The following is a 19,159-nucleotide window of genomic DNA, read 5'->3' on the forward strand; positions in this document are numbered from 1 at the left end:
AAAAGTGTACTGCCCGCCCCAATCCCACAGCACGTCCCAGTGTTAGGAATAGTGGGGTGATGGTGGTGGCGGTTGATGTGGACTGTTGACTATGAGCAGGGCGCTGCTGTCTTGGTTGAAGCCTCAGAAGTAGCCTAGGAGGTGGGTATATCCTCATTTGTAGGTGAGAAAACGGAGGCTCAGAGAGGTCGGGTGACTGGCCTTGGAGACCTTCAAGCAGCTGGTGAGCAGTGGGTTACCAGCCTCCATGGCCTCCGCCTTCCAGTGCTTGGAGCTGCATGGCCCAAACCTTCCCCACCTTCTAGGGCAGGCCTGCGTGGCTCCACGTGAACACTCCTATCCACGTGGGGACATCTCCCTTCTTAGAGATGTATCTTTAGAAGAACCACCCTGTGTTGTATTTTTATGTCCTATATTTTGGGGGCAGGGGGCCATCCGTGGTGCCTGGAGCATGGGGAAGCATGATCTGAATGGGTCCCTGCTCAGCCAACTACTTCTCACTCTGTTGAGGCTCGGGTTGCTCAGGAAGTGACACACACCTTACCTTTCCAGGTAGGGAGCTGAGGGTGGAGGGAGACGCTTATCCCAATCGTGCCTTCAGCACCAGAATACAACTTGGCAGCATTTCTGAGCAAGAGGCTTAGATTCAGGGGAGATTGTTTCATGATATTTAATTTTTGCTAAAAGAAGTTTTCCCCACCCAGTGGTGGGGAAGTTTGCATACATCTTTGTATCTTCTAGTTCCCCTATATGCATGCAGGTTTATGCCTTTCTATTTATATATTTATGGGTGGTTGTAATCTTGTTCATAGCACACACTCATATAGTTTTTTTTTTTTGCCCCCCTTCTCACCCAGGTAGGTATTGTGAATATTTCTCCATCCAGTTCCATAGCTGAAAGTTTAAGGTTTCCAGAAATGGCTGAATGGATTGGCTGGAACTTTCCAGGGTTGAGTGTGGAGGTTAGCGAACAGGAGCTAGGACAAAGACGAGACCAGGTGTTTCATTAGGTATTTTCCTCTCTGCGTTTCCCCTATCAGCAGAGAGGGGAGTGTCTCTGGGTGTAGTCTTGGGGCAGCCCCTGAGGCCATGCAGAACTGCCCGATGGAGACATATGTCTTGTGACTTCGCTGCCTGGTGGAAGCCAGGGTGTCTGCTCTGTGGTGACCTAGAGGAGTAGGATGGGAGTGGGTGGGTGGAGGCTCTCCATATGTACATGGAGAGGGGATCCATGTATATATAGAGCTGATTTGCTACATTGTACAGCAGAAAGTTAACATTGTAAAGCAGTTACATTCTAATTTTTTTGTAAATAAAAGTCCGTTAGACCTGGAGGGGCCCCTGGGAGATGAGCCAGCCTGCTGCTTTTCAACTTTTGACCTACCATAAAGGAAGAAGTACATTTTATAACACCGCATGGGATGCCTCATCAGTGTACCTCAAATCGATACAAGAGTTTCTGCAGACAGTGTTGACTCCCCACCACTTGCCCTCCTTCCTGATACTTTTATTTTGTTCAGAACAACAGCAACAACAGCACATGCAGGTCGCGACCCACAAGTGAACTTGGTGACTGGTACTGAGTTGCAAGGGAAGTTAGAAAAACTTGAGGGTGGGAGGGAGGGCATGACTGGTCTAGGACCCCCAGGGGCTGAGCCTGGCTTGGCAGCACTCAAGTCACGTCCACTGGATTAACCCAGAGGAGAGTGAGCAGCTGCTCAGAGTCCTGCAGCTCAGCAGAGCCTGCTTGGCTTCCCTTGCTTCATAGGTGCAGCCATCGGGGGTCAGGGGATGGTGGGGCAGGGCAGGGGGACGTGTCTCTCAGCATTCCCCCCCACCCAAACAAAGGGAGGTACAGCCCTCTGGGCACCCCCTGGACCATCCACCTGCACCCCCTGGCTTCCAGAAGTTGGTTAATTTGCTAGAAGTAGGGGTTGGGTATGCAGGTAGCGGGATGCAGAGATAGGCAGTGTGTGGACTGTGGTTCTGGGCTGAGGCCTGGGCACTGGGGGGTGGGAGGAAGGAGGCGGGGTCTCGTCCTGCCCCACCATTCCCTGCCAGCTGCTCCCACCCCAAGCCCCTGTGGGCCCAGGGCCACGAGCTGGCTGGCTCCTGTGCATTGTGAATGTCTGGTGGGGTGGGGGGAGCTAACGAGGTTTTTGGGCAGAGAAACACTGCTGTGACCCCATGTGAAGAGACCTACAGCAGAGAGGAGGGAGAGGCTGGCTTCGTCACCATCCAGGGGACAGAAGAGGCTCTGCACAAGTCAGTGCACAGCAGGCTCTGGGTGGAATGTTGTAATATACACCCCTCAAGAGGTGGAGATGGTGCACAGGCTAAGAAAAGAAGGCCAAGGAGAAAGACAGACAGCCAGGCCTGCTGTGCTCATGGCATTCAGCCAGGAGGGGTGGGGAGTGTGTGCCTCGTTGAGCCACCCAGCATGGTTTCTAAGCATGCCCGTGACTCGATGTAGACCTTGGAGTCAGCGATAAAAGGGCCTCCGTGGACAATGTTGATATGCTAGCAAGAGGGAGAAGCCATAGGTTAAGCTGTTTCTGCGGGTTCAGCCCAATGCTCAGGTTGGTTTTTTTTTTTTTTTTAATATTTATCTAGCTGCACTTGGTGTTCATCGTGGCACATGAACTCTTAGTTGCAGTAAGGTGCAGTCTAGTTTGCTGACCAGGGATCGAACCCATGCCCCCAGGATTGGGAGTGCAGAGTCTCAGCCTCTGGACCGCCAGGAAAGTCCCCTGTGCTGGGATTTGAATTGGGACGCAGGTCTTCCTTCCCCAGCAGCCCCCACCCCAGCCTTCCACTTTTTGGGTGGTGAATCACACGGGTTCTGATGCCTCTGAGGGACCAGGCGGCATTTGTGCTATCGTCTACCAAGCGGGGAAGCGCCCGTCTCCACCCTGTCCTGACCTCCCCACCTCTCGTCCCCACAGACTTCAAGTTTGCCATGTACCCGCCGTCGATGATTGCAACTGGAAGCGTGGGGGCCGCCATCTGTGGGCTTCAGCAGGATGAGGATGTGAGCTCGCTCACTGGAGACGCCCTGGTGGATCTCCTGGCAAAGATCACCAACACCGATGTGGTAGGTGGCCCCTGTCCCTCCTCCTGGCGGAGACCAGGCATCTTGTCTGTCCGCTCGGGGAAAGAGACAGTTGGTGGGATGATGATGTGTCAGAGGTTCTTTGTGGCAGCTGGCTTCTCTTTGCTGAGACCGTGGCCTCTGACATCATACAGAATTCAGCAGGTGAGGCTGCCTCTTCAGGTTTCAGCAGCCCGTGTGCCCTCAAGATAGAGAGGAGAACTTAGCAGGCAGATCTGAGGCGGGAGGGAGGCCGCTGACTGCTTTCCTGTATGGCCTGGGCTTCCCCGCGGGTCTGATTTGTTGCTCGTTTCCATTTATGTACAATCCCCAGCCTGCTTCTCCTCCAACATGGAGCCTTCTCGCCTGCTCACACACGCTGAGGCTGGCAGGCAGGGCCGGAGCGGGGGGCCCCCCTGCACCACAGGGCGTGGGAGAGGAGGGCCCCCCGCTCCTGTGAGGAGGTGTCCGCCTCCACTGACCTCTCAAGCCCTTGCGCCTGTCTCTCATTTCCCTTTAGTTCATTGTGATGATGGATTAAAAACCACTTTAAAAAGAGTTAAGTGCCATGCAAACGCAAGGAACTATTATTAGCTATAGATTTTTCCATTCTGGGTGCCCCGTGGACAGTTCAGAGGCTGTAACTCTGGTTGCCAGAATTTGAAGCTCCTTAGAAGAAAGAGAGGTTTGGAGGAGAAGCCAGGGTCCAGGGAGGCTCTTATTCAGCTGGTTGGAAATGACGGTCCTTAGAAGGTCCAGGCCAGGGTGATTCTACAAGGTTAGGGAGGTGGAGAGGTCGGGGTCACTGGCCTGGGACCGGAACCCAGAGGCTCTGACGCCCAGGCCTGGGAACCCTGCATTCCTGCCTGGCTGCAGCTCCTGGGATCTTTTTGTTTGAAAAAGGCCTTTGGCTTAAAGCAACCCGGGAGAGGGGTGTCAGCTCCGAGGCCTTCTCGAGTTACCATGGAGAAGCTTAAGAATGCAAGGGACTTCGTGATGACCCCCTCTGGATGGTCAGGGGGATTCTGAGCGCCCTGCTGGGGGAATATATTGAGTTACAAGGGAGAATGTGGTTTACCAGCCCGAGGCCGGTGCCTCCTCTGGCAGTGCTGGGCAGAAGGGGTAAATGTCAGCTCAGCAAAGGCTGAAGTTCTCTTGGCTTCCCCCCTCCCCCAGCCCCTCCTTAGATTTTTCCCCGACCTTTATTACCATCTCACGGAAATGGCACAGAAAGGGGTTCTCCTGGACTTGATTTTCAGATGCTCCAAACAGGCTTTTTTTTTTTTAACTTTTAATTTTATGTTTTAATTGAAGGATAGTTGCTTTACAAAATTGTGGTTTCTGCCAAAGTGGGTAAAAGAATCCACCTGCAATGCAGGAGATGTGGGTTCGATCCCTGGGTCAGGAAAATCCCCTGGAGGAAGACATGGCAAACAGGCTTTTGAAGCATGGTTTCTGAGGTGTAGATCGAAAAGACCCTCCCAGGCAGAATGCTTTTCGAATCCTCTAGAGGCAAATCTTAGAATTTATTAGGATTTATAGAAGTGATACACTTCCTTCCTTTTCTGAACGTCTCCTATTAAGGCTGCCTTGCCGAAAGGACTCCCAGCCAGCGTCAGACCAGCCCCTCCTCGACCCCCAGAGACAAAACATATCAGTGACAAGAGTTTTGACCCCTCTTCAGGCATTGTAACCTCCTGCAGATATTTATAGATACATCCTCACGGTCTGATGGCCCCACGGGGTCTCTAGCCTTTTCCCCCATCTCTCTGTCACCCCCTTAGTGGCTTCAGATGGACAGAGGTTGTTCCCAGGGTGTCACTGGAGCTCGTGGGCTGTGCCCGCGACCCAGTCTCTCACTTCATACTGGAGACGCTGCCAGCCTCTTTCAGACAGTATTTAGCCAGGCCATTCAGACTAGGTCAACTGAATGCAGCCCCAGCTTAAAGGTTCCTTCTAAAAAGGGCAGCTGTTGATGGAGATGGCGCACACATGTGCTTCAGTCTCACCAGTGGGTCTGGGGGTGTAACATTTTGGTGTGAAATCCCGAGCATGCGTGGACCAGGCTTTCAGAGAGCTGATGGAGACCCCAGGAATCCCCCGGCCTCACCTGGGATCCCCGGGGCCTGGCTCCCGCTCTCCTGGGGCATGTCTGTCCCCGTGCCTCGGCTGTTGTGTGTGTTTGTCCTTGGGCACTGAGTCCTCTCTCCCATCAGTCTGGATTCTCTGGAGGGCTCTTGTTTAAAACAATATTTAATAGAGGATATTTGACTTAATTTCAGTATCAAGTGTTCAAATATTAGTTGCTCAGTTGCGTTTGACTCTTTGCAACCCCGTGGACTGTAGCCCACTAGGGTCCTCTGTCCACAGAATTCTCCAGGCAAGAATACTGGGGTGGGTTGCCATTTCCCTCTCTAGGGAATTTTAATGTACAGTCGTTAAAAGAAATAGAAACAGTAGGGAGAAGTAACAGCAAATGCATCCGCTACTTGGGCTGATACCGGCATCCAGACTTGAACAGCACTGGCAAGTCCTGAATGACTGCAGTCTGGAGTCCCAGTTGGGAAAGGGTCCCAGGCGGTGCCCACACCCTGTGGGTGAGACTTCAGATTCCTGCTTTCCGGGCTCCCGCTCACGATCCCAGGTTGCAGATTGAGATCATTAGCTCTGGGTTTTCTTTAGCTTTTTTTTTTTTACAATGCTGTTTGTTTGACCGTGTGAGTCATAATCTGGAGAGTCCTTGGTGCAGGCTGTCACCTCGTGAGCAAGGCACAGACCCGAGACAAGCGTGGGAGAAGTCCGGGGGTGGGTGACACGTGGAAAATAAAAGATGAGCTTCCTGTCTTCAAGGAACTCAGCGAGTGTGTGCAGAATCAACAGTAAAGCACCTAAACTCCCAGCAGATGAAGAGCAAATGAATGGACGCTAAGCAGGCGTGAGGAACTAGAGGCATAGTAGGAAATCAGCCCGCAGGCAGGACTCTCTGGGCCTGGGCCTAACGTGAAACTCAGGGAAAAGCATCAAGTTTCATCACTTGATGATAGGAAATGTCCTTGGGACGGAGAAAGAAAATATGGTCTGTACATGCCGTGGTCTAGTGTTCACCCTTAAAAAGAAATGAAATTCCGACGTACGCTACAACATGGATGTGCCTTGGGCATGTAAAGTGAAATAAGCCAGATACCAAAAAGACCAAATATGATTCCACTTACCTAGAGTAATCGAATCCATAAGGACAGAAAGTGGGATAGAGGTTCCCAGGGACCAGAGGGTGGGGGACGGGGGAGAGTGGTTGTTGATGTAAAGATCTGGAGAGGGTGATGGTCACACACACAGCGAAGGAACTTAAAGCTAACACACTGCATTTAGAAGAGTTGAAGATGCTCAGTGTTAGGTGGCGTATACTGGGTTGGCCAAGGAAGGTCATTCAAGGCTTTCTGTAAGAGTGTATGGACAAACCCGAGTGAAATTTTTGGCCAACCCAATGTTTTGCCTTCACAAAAAGTTGTAGCTGTAGAGGTAGACCCTCGGACCACGCTGAAGGGCCCAGGGGTTTGCCCTGAGTCCTCCCACGGGGAAGCCAGGTGCTCCGACCACCTCGTGCCCCACTGGCCCTGATGCTCAGACAGCTAGGAAATTGGGGTGCACTAGCCTCTGACTCCAGAGTCCCCGAAGCTGTGTGTCAGCCCTGTGCACCTGGAGATCCCGGACCAGCTGATGGTAACCTCTCCCCATGGATTGTCAAGGATCAGGCTGCGGAAAGAGGGTCCCCTCGACTCCCCTACCCCAGGACGGCCAGACCCCCCTCTCCAGCTCCTTGGCTGGCGGCAGTGAGCTTTGATAGGAGGGACGCACGCGGCCGTAGAAAGCCGTGTTCTGTTGCTCGCTCTGGTTGCCAAAATAAACCGGAACGCCTCATGCCAAAGAGAAAGCTGAGTGAGAAGGCTGACGGTTTTACAGGGAATAAAAGTCTCAGAGGGTGGTGTATTTTAAGTAGTCTTTCCTTCCACTCATGAGGGTTGCTAAAAACAGACACCAGCCAGAGAGGCCGAGCTGGCTTTGGGGGACTGTCCACCGGGGCTTCCGTTGCCAGGGGTCTGCTTGCGAAGGGAGAACCGACTGGGCCACTTCCCTGGCAGAATCGGGGTTCCTCTTCCGTCCCCTCGGCATCCTGCTCTGCTTGGCGCCCGCCTTTATCTCCTTGTTCACTTGTCTATAGACTCTTGAACGAGACCCAACTTTGACTCAGTCCTTTCTCTCTGTATCCCCTGGCAGAGTCATCGGGGAATGATGCTGGGGTGGTGGGAGGAAGGGAAAGGGGACAAAGGGCTGGCAGGTGGATGTCAAGTGTGTTTCCCCTGCTCTGGTCTCCCCAGGTCTCTTGGAAAGTGAGAGAGGACTTAGCATGTCAGGGTCCCTCGAGTTTTACCTGGCTTTCTCTTAGAGCGAGTCACTTCGCTGTCACATGACACCAGTTCCCTAAATCCCTAATGAGCAAGTAGAATGGGGCTCACAGGCCTTGAAGATGTGAAGTTATCGGAAGATAGTTAACAGAACAGGTATAGACTCAAGTCATTTTGTCATTGTATATACCCTATTATACCTAGATTATACCAAAAGTCTGTTGCATTCTTTTGTTAAGATTTTCTTTTTTAATGTGGACCAGTTTTAAAGTCTTTATTGAGTTTGTTACAACATTGCTTCTGTTTTCTGTTTCGGTTTTTTGGCTGTGAGGCATGTGGGATCTTAGTTCCTGGACTAGGGATCGAACCCAGGTCCCCTGAATTGGAAGACTCTGTCTCAGTCTTAAATAGCTCCCAGAGAAGTTCCAGGACATCACTCTCCTAGGGTCGTCCTGGCATATTAGAATCCTGTTGTCAGTGGGTTATTACAAAACCGCACCTTCAGTGCCAGAGGCGATGCGATTAAGACTGGGCTTCCCAGGTGGCTCCATGTTAAAGAATCCCACTGCCAGTGCAGCCGACGCAGGAGATGGGGGTTCGATCCCTGGGTCGGGAAGATTGTCCTGGAGGAGGAAATGGCTACCCACTCCAGTATTCTTGCCTGGAAAATTCCACAGACAGAGGGGCCTGGCAGACTACAGTCTGTGGGGTCACACAGAGTTGGACGCAACTTACGTCATCTTGGTCCCCGGAGCCCTCGTGAGCACACCTTCTCCCAGAGACCCCTCTGTTCCCCAGACTTGTCTTTCGTGGACGGGACTGGGTCTGTGCGGTCAGGGGCCTCCTGAAGAGTGGCTGGAGGAAGGGAAAGCGGGGGCAGGGCGGCAGAGGAAGCAGAGTTGGAGCTGAGGCTTCCCTGCGCGCCTGCCTGATTTTCACTGCGGGCCTCATTTGGTATTCAAGGAAATAAGCCCAACAGGCTGCGAAGAAAGGAAGAATGAGATAGTTTCCTAAGTTGTCTGTGCCTGATTTGGCCGCGGGTCTGGGGCTCATTCAGCCCTTTGTCCCCCTGTTGAGTGCAGTGCGTGTGTGGTGACAATGCCCTGATGCAGCGACGCTGGGGGCCGATGGTAACAGTTCCGCAGCCCATTCACCGAGGCCGAAGAGGGTGCAGGGCGCGGGGCTGGAGCCAGCAAGCGGAGGAAGTCGGGGCCCGGGGGGACGGAGCCCGGCATCACAAACGCGGCTGTCAGGGCTCCGGGGCCGCGTCAGGCGGGGGGAGGGGGCCCAGCCTCGTGGGGCTGGAGGCCTGCCCGACCCCCAGCGCTGGGGAGTGCCACCTGTCCAGGCTGACAGACGAGCATTATGGCTCTCCTTCTAATCAGCTTAATTTGGGGCATCTCGACACAATGGCTGGTGCTTTTGGAGGCTGCCGAGGAGCAGAGGGCCCTGGGGCATCTTTTTATCCGAGGCACTGTTGCGGTGGGGTGGGGCGGGGTTGGGGGCGGGTGCTGGTTTCCAGGCCACTCTTGGGCTGTGTCTGCCTTTCCTGGAGATTCTCCGGTCTGTCTTTCCTTAGAGCCTGGAAGGAGCAGAGAGTTGCACAGGGAAGAGGGTTCTGGAATAGGAAGCTTGCCCTCTGAAGGCCAGGGTTAACTTCTGACTACATGTGACTGGGGGACGAGCCAGCTCCAGTTCGGTTCCCTAAGCTGGAAAGTGAGGGCCGCTGGCTGTTACAGCTCCCCCTGCCCCAGAGCCCCTGTTCTCAGATTCTGTAAGGATCTGCCTGTGTCACTCTAAGAACTCCGCCCGAAGACACACTGACATCACTCTTCAGCTTTGCCTCTTGTTCCCTTCAGACTCTGCAGCTTGTTCCCCCATCTATTTGTCTGTTGCCATCTATAGTCTTGGCCTCCTCCCTCTAGGCCACACCCTCCACCCTGGTCCCTGCTGGGGAGATTGAGAGCCCTTTGGGCAGGACTGGGTGGGGGTGCTGGTCTGCTGCAGGTAGGGGCACCAGCCCATCCTCCCTCCAACTTCACTTTCCAGCAGCTCACAGGAAATTCACAGCCTTAGGAAGTCCACAAAGGGGAAGGGCTCCTGCGATGCTGAAGGAAGATGTTAAAATGCAGGGAGTGGGGAATTCCCTGGATGTCCAGTGGTTAAGACTCTGCACTTCCACTGTGGAGAGCTCAGGTTCTAAGATCCCACATGCTGCATGGCCAAAAAAAAAATTTTAGGAAAGAAATGTAGGGCATGAGCTCTGTGCTCCAGGAAGAGGGAGGCCGATTTCTTACCTTTGTGCCTCCATCATAGGAGAACTTCAGCATCCTTTATGCAAAATGAGCTCTTGCCCTCAGATAGGTTTTCATCTCGCGGAGAGCGACAGATCCCACAGTTGAAACTCAGATGCTGTCAGCAGTGGAACCAGAGGAGGGTTAGATGTAGACCTCAGAGTGCTTCCCAGGAAGGGGGACAAAATTGACCCCTGAGAGCCTTCGCTTCCTGCTCCATCCTCATTTTTGCGGCAACTGCTACCGTCCTTCCTTTTCTCTCGAAGTAAGAAGTATCAAAGAGGAAGAGCTGGCCACTGTCAAAAGTGATTTACATTGACTGAAGGAAGGAGAGTCTGGGTTTTGTGTGATATATTTCTTGATTTTATTCAGGAAATCGTGAAAGTTTGGGGCTGCAAGTTAGGTAAATATGATGTTCGATGCCTGTGTTATCTTGAAGTCCTGTAGAAGTGACTGCCCGGTGTACCAGCCTGCCCCGAAGGACTTTCTCAGAACTGTTCCTTTAGGGTCTCAGGCTGCTGGGAGGGAAGCCTGAATACCAGGAAGAGCAGGCACCTGGGTGACCCCCAGGGAGACTGTCCATGGCCCCCTATCAAGCTGCTTAGCTCTCTGGAGCCGCATCCCTATGTTCAGAGGACCACCCATCTCAGCTGCTGGTGTGGCTAATGCAGAAATGATCACGGCATCCTGGGTTCATCATATTGTTGGGTGGCAGTTGCATTGACGCAGAAACAGAGTCTCGGAGGGAAGAAAGTCGACAGGGTTGGTGGAGAGCTGGTCCCTAGGGGACCATCCAGAGCAGTTTGGACTGTCCTCAGTTTTTGCCTTGTTAACCTGATGCAGAGAGTGAACTCATTGGAAAAGACCCTGATGCTGGGAAAGACTGAGGGCAGGAGGAGGAGGGGGCGACAGAGGATGAGATGGTTGGATGGCATCACCGACTCAATGGACATGACTTTGAGCAAACTCCAGGAGGTAGCAAAGGACGGGGAAGCCTGGCGTGCTGCAGTCCATGGGTTCGCAAAGAGTCTGCATCCCTGCTGAACGCTCCATCCCCGGTGCCCGTTCCGCTGTGCCCCTCACCTGTCTTGAGCAAATTCTCACTCGTACCTCATTTCAGAGAAACCTCAGGAATTTGTTCAGATTTCCAAGACTTCCACTTTGTAATGAATGATTAGGGCTTCATCTGGACATTGCAACTGATCCTCCCTCTGTGAGCGTCTCCTGAGCCTTACTTTACAAATGGGGAAACCAAAGACAGAGAAGGAGAATAACTCAGTGGTGCCCACAAGTCTGGTTGTGGGGACAGCAGATGCCACCTCCCTCTGTCCCTCTTCACTCATTCTGAGTGGTATTTCATATCTGCTCTCAGCGCTTGGGCTGGTCTCACTCCAGATGTTAATTTTCCTAAAAAGTTGTGGTTTAACAGCGTACGGTGGCTGAGAGATACAAAAGGAAAATGTCGGGGCATGGAAACTTTCCTGGGAGCTCCAACTTTATTTTAGATCTTTGGAAAATAGAGATAATGCTTGTGTGCTTGGCAGACTGCAACCTCTGGGCAGTGAAAATTGCATGGTGGAGCAAACACGGCGGGAACATACATGAAACTGTGAAAAGACCCAGGCAGAGTGGAGTTCACATATTTTCCATACGTTTACGAGAGTGCCAGGAAACCAGTCTTGATGAGTAGAGAGGTCGGGAGATGCTGAGTTGGCCAAAAAGTCCATTCAGATTTTTCCATAACATTTTACAGGAAAAGCCGAAGGAACCTTTTGGCCTACCCAGTATCTGCTATGAGCAGTGACTTCAGCTCACAGCCCGGTTGCTAGTGCCAACCACCGTCCCACCCTGATGACACCCATGAATTCCTGCTGTGTCAATGTCACCCAATTTAGAGGAGCTTCTGCATGGGGCTGACACACCCTGAATCTTCCCTACCAAATATAGACTAATCTCAAAGCAGTGCCGCAGCTTTTTCTTTTTGCTTTCTCCCCAATTAGACGGCTCAAGCGTCCAGAACTTTGCAAACATGCTGTTGTATTTTTTATGAGAGTTAAGGAAACGGTAAATAAGTGGAGAGACAAACTGGCTTGTTTCTGAGCCAGTGGCTCTGAGGCTCAGTGTAGTTGAGTCCATTCGCTTGTATCTGCCCCTCAGGTGGTCTAGTTCCGTCACACTATCTGGAGGGCTCACCTTCCCCTTTTCCTCCTTACCAGGCAGTGGCCCCAAGCAGGAAGCATCCCGCCGGTCCTTGAGTTACCAGGTCCTGCATGGCCGCAAATGGCCCCTCGCCTTGGCCAGCGCTGCCTGGGCTTCTGCTGAAGTGCAGATTCTGAGATGTAGTTGGTTCAGAGAGGGCTGAGAATCGCATTTCTAACTAGCTTCCAGGTGCTGCAGATGCTGCCGGCCTGTGGACCCCACTGGGAGTGGTTCCCCCGCCACCAGGAGGACGCACCTCCTTACATGTTGACTTTCTTTCTACTGGAAGCGGAGAAGGACATGGCAGCCCACTCCAGGATTCTTGCCTGGGAGATCCCATGGCAGAGGGGCCTGGCGGGCTGGAGTCCAGGGGGTCGCAAGAGGCGGAAACGACCTCGTGACTTAAACCACCACCACCTGCTGGAGTGTGGAGTTAGGCGGGCTCAAATCGTGTATGTTCTCTTTGTTGATTGCTCTGTGCCCTGTTGCCCTTGCTAACGGCTCTGGTCTCGATGCTTCTCCTTCTAGGATTGCCTCAAAGCCTGCCAGGAGCAGATTGAGGTGGTGCTGCTGAATAGCCTGCAGCAGTACCGTCAGGACCAGGGCGATGGATCCAAGTCGGAGGATGAGCTGGACCAAGCCAGCACCCCTACAGATGTTCGGGATATCGACCTGTGAGGATGTGGGGCGGGCCAAATGGGAGGGGTGCGTCCAATCCGCTCTCTCCTTCTCTCTGGTTGTATTTGGTTCTCTTACATTTTAGGATGAAACTTAAAAAAAAAAAAATTCTGCCCCCACCTAGATCCTATTGAAAGATCTTTTAGAAGTGAGAGATAAAGGTCCTATAAAAACGAAATCATTACAAGCATTTGGTGCCTATTTGAAGTACAACAGAAGGGAATCCCTTATATATGCCAACAGTTACTGTTTGATGATGTTAAAAGTCATAGTAACATGCTTACAGGAAAACCTGCAGAGTAGCTAGAGAAAAATGTACGCCTGCACTATGGGAACAAGTTAGAGACTTTTTTTTTCATGTTATGAACTAGCACATATACACCCGTGGGGAATTTGGAAGAACTGCGGATGCCACGTATGGCAGGATTGGATTGCGAAGCAATGAACTTGAGAAGGAATTAGAAATAAAGGAGGGACAGGATGGGGAGGGAGTGACAAATAATCTCAGCGCGATCGAACCATTTTGGATGGAGAAGCGCCCGACTCCCAACCACCTGTTTGTTGCTAAGCGATGCTGGGTCTCTAGTGACAAGTCTTGCTGTCTGCAGTAGCTGCTACCTGAAAGAGATGTTCTGTTCTGCCCGTTGGACACAGGTGATTGGATCCTGGGTTTCATGTTTTTCAATACCTTGCTTCTTCTTCCAAACTTGGTTCGTTGCGGACACCACCCCATTTTTATCTTAAAGGGGCAATCTAGCTATGGGCCATCCCCCAAACTCCGTGAAATGGAGGCAGACAGAGCCCCAGGGTGGGATCTAGAACTTTTTTTTTTCCTCCTGAGGTGTTCAAGAGAGTAATGCGACCTTGGCATCCCTCATTAGGAAAAAAAAAAAACCTAATTTTTTTTTGGTGCTGATTGGCATGTCCGGTCCACAGGTGAGCATTGGTATAAACCATTCCATTCGAAAAGCACTTTGAAAAATTGTTCCCGAGGGGGTAGATGGATTGGTTTATGCAAATCATACAGAGCAGAGGCCTCCTTCCTCCTCCTGTGTCCCCTCCCCTCCTGCCCCCCGCCCCCCCCCCCGAGTCAGGTTGCTGTCCTGTATCCGACACTCTCTGGGTTCCCCTCCGGGGACTCAAAAGACACATCCCCTTCCGCGAAAATCCCTATGACAACATTCCTAAAAGCAGAGATCTGTAACCATTTTGATGGCACACAAGGATCTTAATTCCCACCTCTGTACTTCCCCTTTGGACATGGAAAGAAACATGATTGCTGGTGCAAAGACAGACAGCGGGGCATCCGTGTGACATTTTGTTCCCGTTTCCGTTGAGTTTCTTTTGTTGTTGATTTCATTGCAAAGTTGCATTCAGCGTACTTGAACTTTTTTTTTCCTCTCCACGTCTTAGAGGCATTCAGTTAGCAGAGAGGTTGAAGCACCAACTTTTTTTTTTTTTTTTTTGCACAATTATAATTGACAGGTAATGAAGCTATTAAAATATTTGCCTTTTTAAGTAAAAAAAAAAATAAGATCAGAACAGGGCTACTCTGAAGAATTATTTTATACGCAGATTCTGCCTTGTTTCATAGTATTGAGGGTTTAAGATGGAGAAAAATCTAAGGGGTCTCTTATTTTTCATTTTATTATGTTCAGTTTTTTATTATTTTTTTTTTTTTTGCGCTGCTAAGAAGCTAAGATCATTCATCGTTATCCACATTAACAGTACCTAGCTGTAATGTTTCACCGAGTGTGCTGCTATTATATAAACATTTTTATAATATATTATTTTACTGCTTAAATTTCCAAGTCCTGAAGTAGTTGGTTGAGATAGGAGTTCTTCGTACTGGAAAAGCCCTCTTCCATACATAGTGTGTTTTCTTCTGGTTGCGTATTCATGGTTTTTTTTTTTTTTTTTTTCCCTCTCTGATCACATCCTTCAAAGACAGAGTATTCTTTACCTCAGGTTTACTGGACAAAATCAATAGCTACGAAAGAAAATGGTTCACATTTTTGTTCTCATTAATACCTCACAACCGTACAGTTTCTGCTTGGGAGCCCATCAGTTAGGGAAGGCGGAGGGGGGAAGGGGCCACAGCCTCTCCCTGATGGAAGGTGGGGGGCTTGACCCCAGGGTCTCATGCCCAGGGACCTCTTCAGTGCTGAAGGTCATCAGGCTTCCATTCTGACTCCGGTATCCTCATCATGATGGAAAAAATGCAATTGGACCAAGGGATTTCCCCTCCCCCGCAAGGCCGACACACAGCGCTGAGTGATGCGGTGTGCTGGGCACGCAGCATCTGCACTTGGGTTCCAGCCATTTGAACAGGCTGTTTGTTCAGAGAGCCTTATCAGGCGGGCCTTTCTAAAGCACACCTGCTTCCAGTTCTCCTTTCACCTGGGAAGTTTCCCTTCCTTCAGCATGTTTCTCTCTCTGGCAAGTTTCTCTTTTCCTGGACGCTGGCAGCCCCTTGGGCCCCCCCCTTCAGGACGATTTCAGAGGGTTTCCTAGGTCTGAACCTGCGGCAGGCAGGGTTGCCATGGGAACTGCTCCCACCTGTCTGGCCTGTGACAGGCAAAATGCTGGGGCAAGGGCGTGGTCCTCGCTGAGTGGCACTGAATGGTTTTCAGGTTTTAAATAGTGCGCTGAATTGGCATGATCGGGAAAACGGGTCGGGGTGAGTATCGGATCGGTGGTTGAAGGCAGGTGGGCAGGCTGCTTCTGCCCAGAGATGGAATCCCAGGTGAGTCAGGCTCCGTTGACGTGGGTTAGAAGGGTTCAGGACTCGGTGAGTTATGTGATCCTGAGATGCTCAGGATTCCTGGTGGGCCAGTGGGCAGTGAATTCTGAGGTTTGGGGGAGAAAGGCTGAGCGGCCTGTGTTTTATCAAGAGGCCATCCCGCGTAGGCCGTTCTTCTGGGCCCCAAGGTCGGGGGGAGTCTGCGTGGTGGAGAAAAGCATGAGCCCTAGAGTTCTTGAGAGTCTTGGAACCTAAAGAGAAAGGGAGGTACAGATCCCTCTAACAGTGACCAGCTGCTCAGCTCAAACAGAAGCAGCGAGTGAGAGAAATAAGGAAGGATACAGGCCAACAGACTCCCCCCGCAGTCTCTCACTCTCCACTTTCCCTGGAGCCCTAGGGGTCCCCGGGACCTTCTAGCTTTTTCTCCTTTTCCTCCTCGTGCCTAGTGTTGCAGCTAGGAAGGGTGCTACGTAGTTTCTGCTTTCCTGCCTGCTTCTTCCTTAAACAGAAGACGGGCCCAGGCATTGTTGAACTGTCTCGTGCCCTCTCCTTGGATCTTGGATCTTGGTTTCCTCGGTAGGAGTTTCTGTCCCAGAGGCATTCAGGTGCATTTTTTTTTTCTCCTCCCGTGAAGGAGGTTCCAAACCTATTCTGGTTTTTTTCCTACCTTGTTGTCATTGTATCTCTCCTTTACTTTGTTCTCTTTTATGTTTTTCTTTTCTTTTCTTTTTTTGGTTGTTTGTTTTTCTCCATCAGTGGGGACTGATTGTTCCCCTTGCCGGCCAAATTTTGTTCCTTCCCCTGTTTTGGCCAAATCCTAGGGGGTGAAAATCCTCGTATGCCAAAAATATATGCTGAGCATAAGTCAGTTCCACGTGGGTTGTCCATCGCAGCCGAGAAGCCTGCAGGTGGGGGCAGGGGATGGGTGCCTCAGCAGACTGCACCCCCCCTTCCAGCCGAGAGAAGGGGCTTCTGTCCACGGAGGCTGTCCTCTGGAACTGTCCCGACCCCACTGAGCAGCCAGTGTTCCCCAGCCAGGTCCCCCTTGGTCTGTGGGTTGTTTGGAGGCCCTGCTCTGCCTCCTGTCCTCACCTGAGTCGAGCACGTGTGACTCGGGAGGGGCGGCCCTTGGCTGTAGGCATCAGGGTCTTCCCTTCCGAGGAGGCTGCTGCCCACCCCCAAGGGCCCCAGGAGCCCTGGGACTGCCCGCTGAGGAGGACGGCAGGACTGGATGACTTTTTCTCAAAGAGGGCAGCAGACTGTTCTCCCCACAGGCCATGGGGGGACAGGGCTGGGAGAAGAAATAGACGTGCACCTTATATCATGTAAATATACTGATTTTTCTAGTTCAAGAAAGAATTATTGGTAGAGTGGGAACGGGAGATAAGAATGAGCAGGAAATCTTGAGTAAGCCAGCTGGCTTTTAAGCCAAAAGGGTTCCTCCGTGTTTATCTTTGAGACAGTCCAACCCCAAGAATAGCTTTAAAAGGGAAATCAGTGCTGAGACGGTGAAGTCCCTTACCCAACACGCGCCCTGTAGCTTTAGAATGAACGCAGGCTCCTCAGCTGTGGGCTCGGCATGGTTCCCGTCACCCGTTGGTGTGAAACAAGGCGGGAAATTCATTAGGATGTTTATGGCTTCTTCATCCCACCCAGCTTTTCCTGGTTCTGGATTCTAAACAACCCAGAACCATCTCTTTCCTCCGGTGTCTCTGCTTCTAGACTTGCGTGGGCCCTCAGACCCGTTTCTTGGCTTGGGTTTCCGGAAGCCTTCGGCAGACTTATACACGCATGCTCTTGCTGTCACATTTATTCCTTTGCCTGCAGCCTTCTTTGGGGGGAAAAAAGTGCCTTACTGACTGTAGCCATTACAGTAGCCAGTGTATTTTCACAGATGCCTATCCTTTTTTTTTTTAAACAGTTCTCTCTCTCTTTTTTTTTTTTCTTCTTAGTTCTATTTCTTACTGCTCACCACCTCTGAAATCCCCAGCGTGTCACGGGGCCATTGGATTTTTTCCATTATGTTCATTACCCTTGTACCATGTACCTCAGATCTCTCTCTCTCAGTTACAGTTTCTCGTCTTGGACTTTCTTTTATTATTATTATAATTTTTTTTTTTTTTTTTGCTTTAAACGAGTGTGATGCCATATCGAGTCAATGTTAATCTCTCACCATGTACTCTATAAGAGGTGTGGGTGTTTATTTGGTCGGCGTGCAAGCAAGTGCTAACGCAGCATGATCAGTATACACGGAAGGTTTTTAGGAAGTATGGGAAAAAAAAATGTTGTATTGGCTATGATGGTGGCATGGTATAGTCAAGCTGCCTTTTCTGAGGTCCTATCTTTTCAGTGTTAAGTGATTTTTAAAAATAATAACCTGTTTTTCTGACTAGCTTAAAGATGGATTTGAAAATGGTTTTGGATGCAATTAGATTATGCTATTTGGACAATAAACTCACCTTGACCTAAAGTCTCTGGCTCTTTGACTTATTTTTTAGACCAGCAGTCCTCAGTGTGGAGCACAACCTTCTCGGGTCAGAACTCTTGGCCATAGTTGGTGTTGGGGTAAAATGTGGATCCTAACCTGAAGGCTCATTTAGGTCTGTCACTTGGGTGCAAGCCATTGATGGCCTTCTAAAAACAACAACAACAGCAACACTTAAGGATCACCCAGGCACCCCTCTTGTAAAAAACTGGAGCCTCAGACCGCTTTCAAGAGGTGCGTCAGTCACTGCTATCGTGACTGACCTCAGATGCTGTCCCCTGATTATTGCCAGCTCTTCACTCCTGGGTCTGAGTGAGCATCTTCTGGCTTCTGAGGTGCCATCTCAAGATTGTGTGTGTGTGTGCTCAGTCGTGTCCGACTCTTAGTGACCCATGGAATGTAGTCTGCCAGGCTCTTCCATATATGGGATTCTCCAGGAAGAATACTGGAGTGAGGAGCCATTCCTGTCTCCAGGGGATCGTCCCAACCTAGGGATGGAACCTAGGTCTCCGGCATTGCAGGCGGATTCTTTACCGACTGAGCCACCAGGGAAGCCCCATCTCTAGATTGGGTGGGGTGTGTCCATGGAGAACTGACCACTGCAGCTTTCCTGGTTGCTTCCCACTCTTCATGGCTCCTACCTGATTCTTGATTCTCTCTCTCTATCCCTCCCTTGAGGACTGGACTACCACTATCTTGGAGGAAAGGGTGGGGAGGCAGAGCCTGGGAAAGGGGTGGGAATGGCCACCCTTAAACGAATTGCCAGTTGCTCCATGACCTCAGAAACTCAGACTAGCCTCTTTCCCAAGAGTGATGGGTCACGCCCGTTGCTGTTGCTGAGAAAATTCATTTTCTCTGTAGTTCCCTGTCTCTTTCAAAGTCAGTCGATAAAGAAGATGCGGTGCATATATATACAATGGAATATTACTCACCTGTGAAAAAGAAGGAAACTGCCATCTGCAGCGACATGGTTGGACCTAGAGATGATCATACTAAGTGAAGTAAACCAGACAGAAAGACAAATACCATATTGTATCACTTACATGTGGGTTCTTTAAAAAAGGAACTTGTGCACAGAACAGAGACAGACTCAGATTTAGAAAACAAAGTTATGGTTACTAAAGGGGAGAGATGGTAGGTAGGGATAAAGTAGGAGGTTGGACTTAAGGTACAGATACATGTCTGTATGTTATAAAACAATTAACAAGGGCCTATGTATGGCACAGGGAGCTCTATTCAATACGCTATATGGGAAGAGAATCTGAA

The 19,159-nt window shown here is 50.8% G+C and overlaps 1 protein-coding gene across 1 annotated transcript in view; it reads left to right on the forward strand.

Moving 5' to 3' along the window:
* CCND2 (cyclin D2) overlaps positions 1–17,878 on the forward strand; it is a 28,300-nt gene extending 10,422 nt beyond the window's left edge. The window contains exons 4-5 of the mRNA XM_027541060.1: positions 2,946–3,094; positions 12,516–17,878. Of these exons, the coding sequence (XP_027396861.1) occupies positions 2,946–3,094; positions 12,516–12,665 (299 nt within the window). The 3' untranslated portion in view covers positions 12,666–17,878. The remainder of the gene's footprint in view (positions 1–2,945; positions 3,095–12,515) is intronic.
* Positions 17,879–19,159: the final 1,281 nt, after the last annotated feature.

Source organism: Bos indicus x Bos taurus, chromosome 5 (assembly GCF_003369695.1).
Source record: "Bos indicus x Bos taurus breed Angus x Brahman F1 hybrid chromosome 5, Bos_hybrid_MaternalHap_v2.0, whole genome shotgun sequence".
In the NCBI taxonomy this organism is placed as follows: Eukaryota; Metazoa; Chordata; class Mammalia; order Artiodactyla; family Bovidae; genus Bos; species Bos indicus x Bos taurus.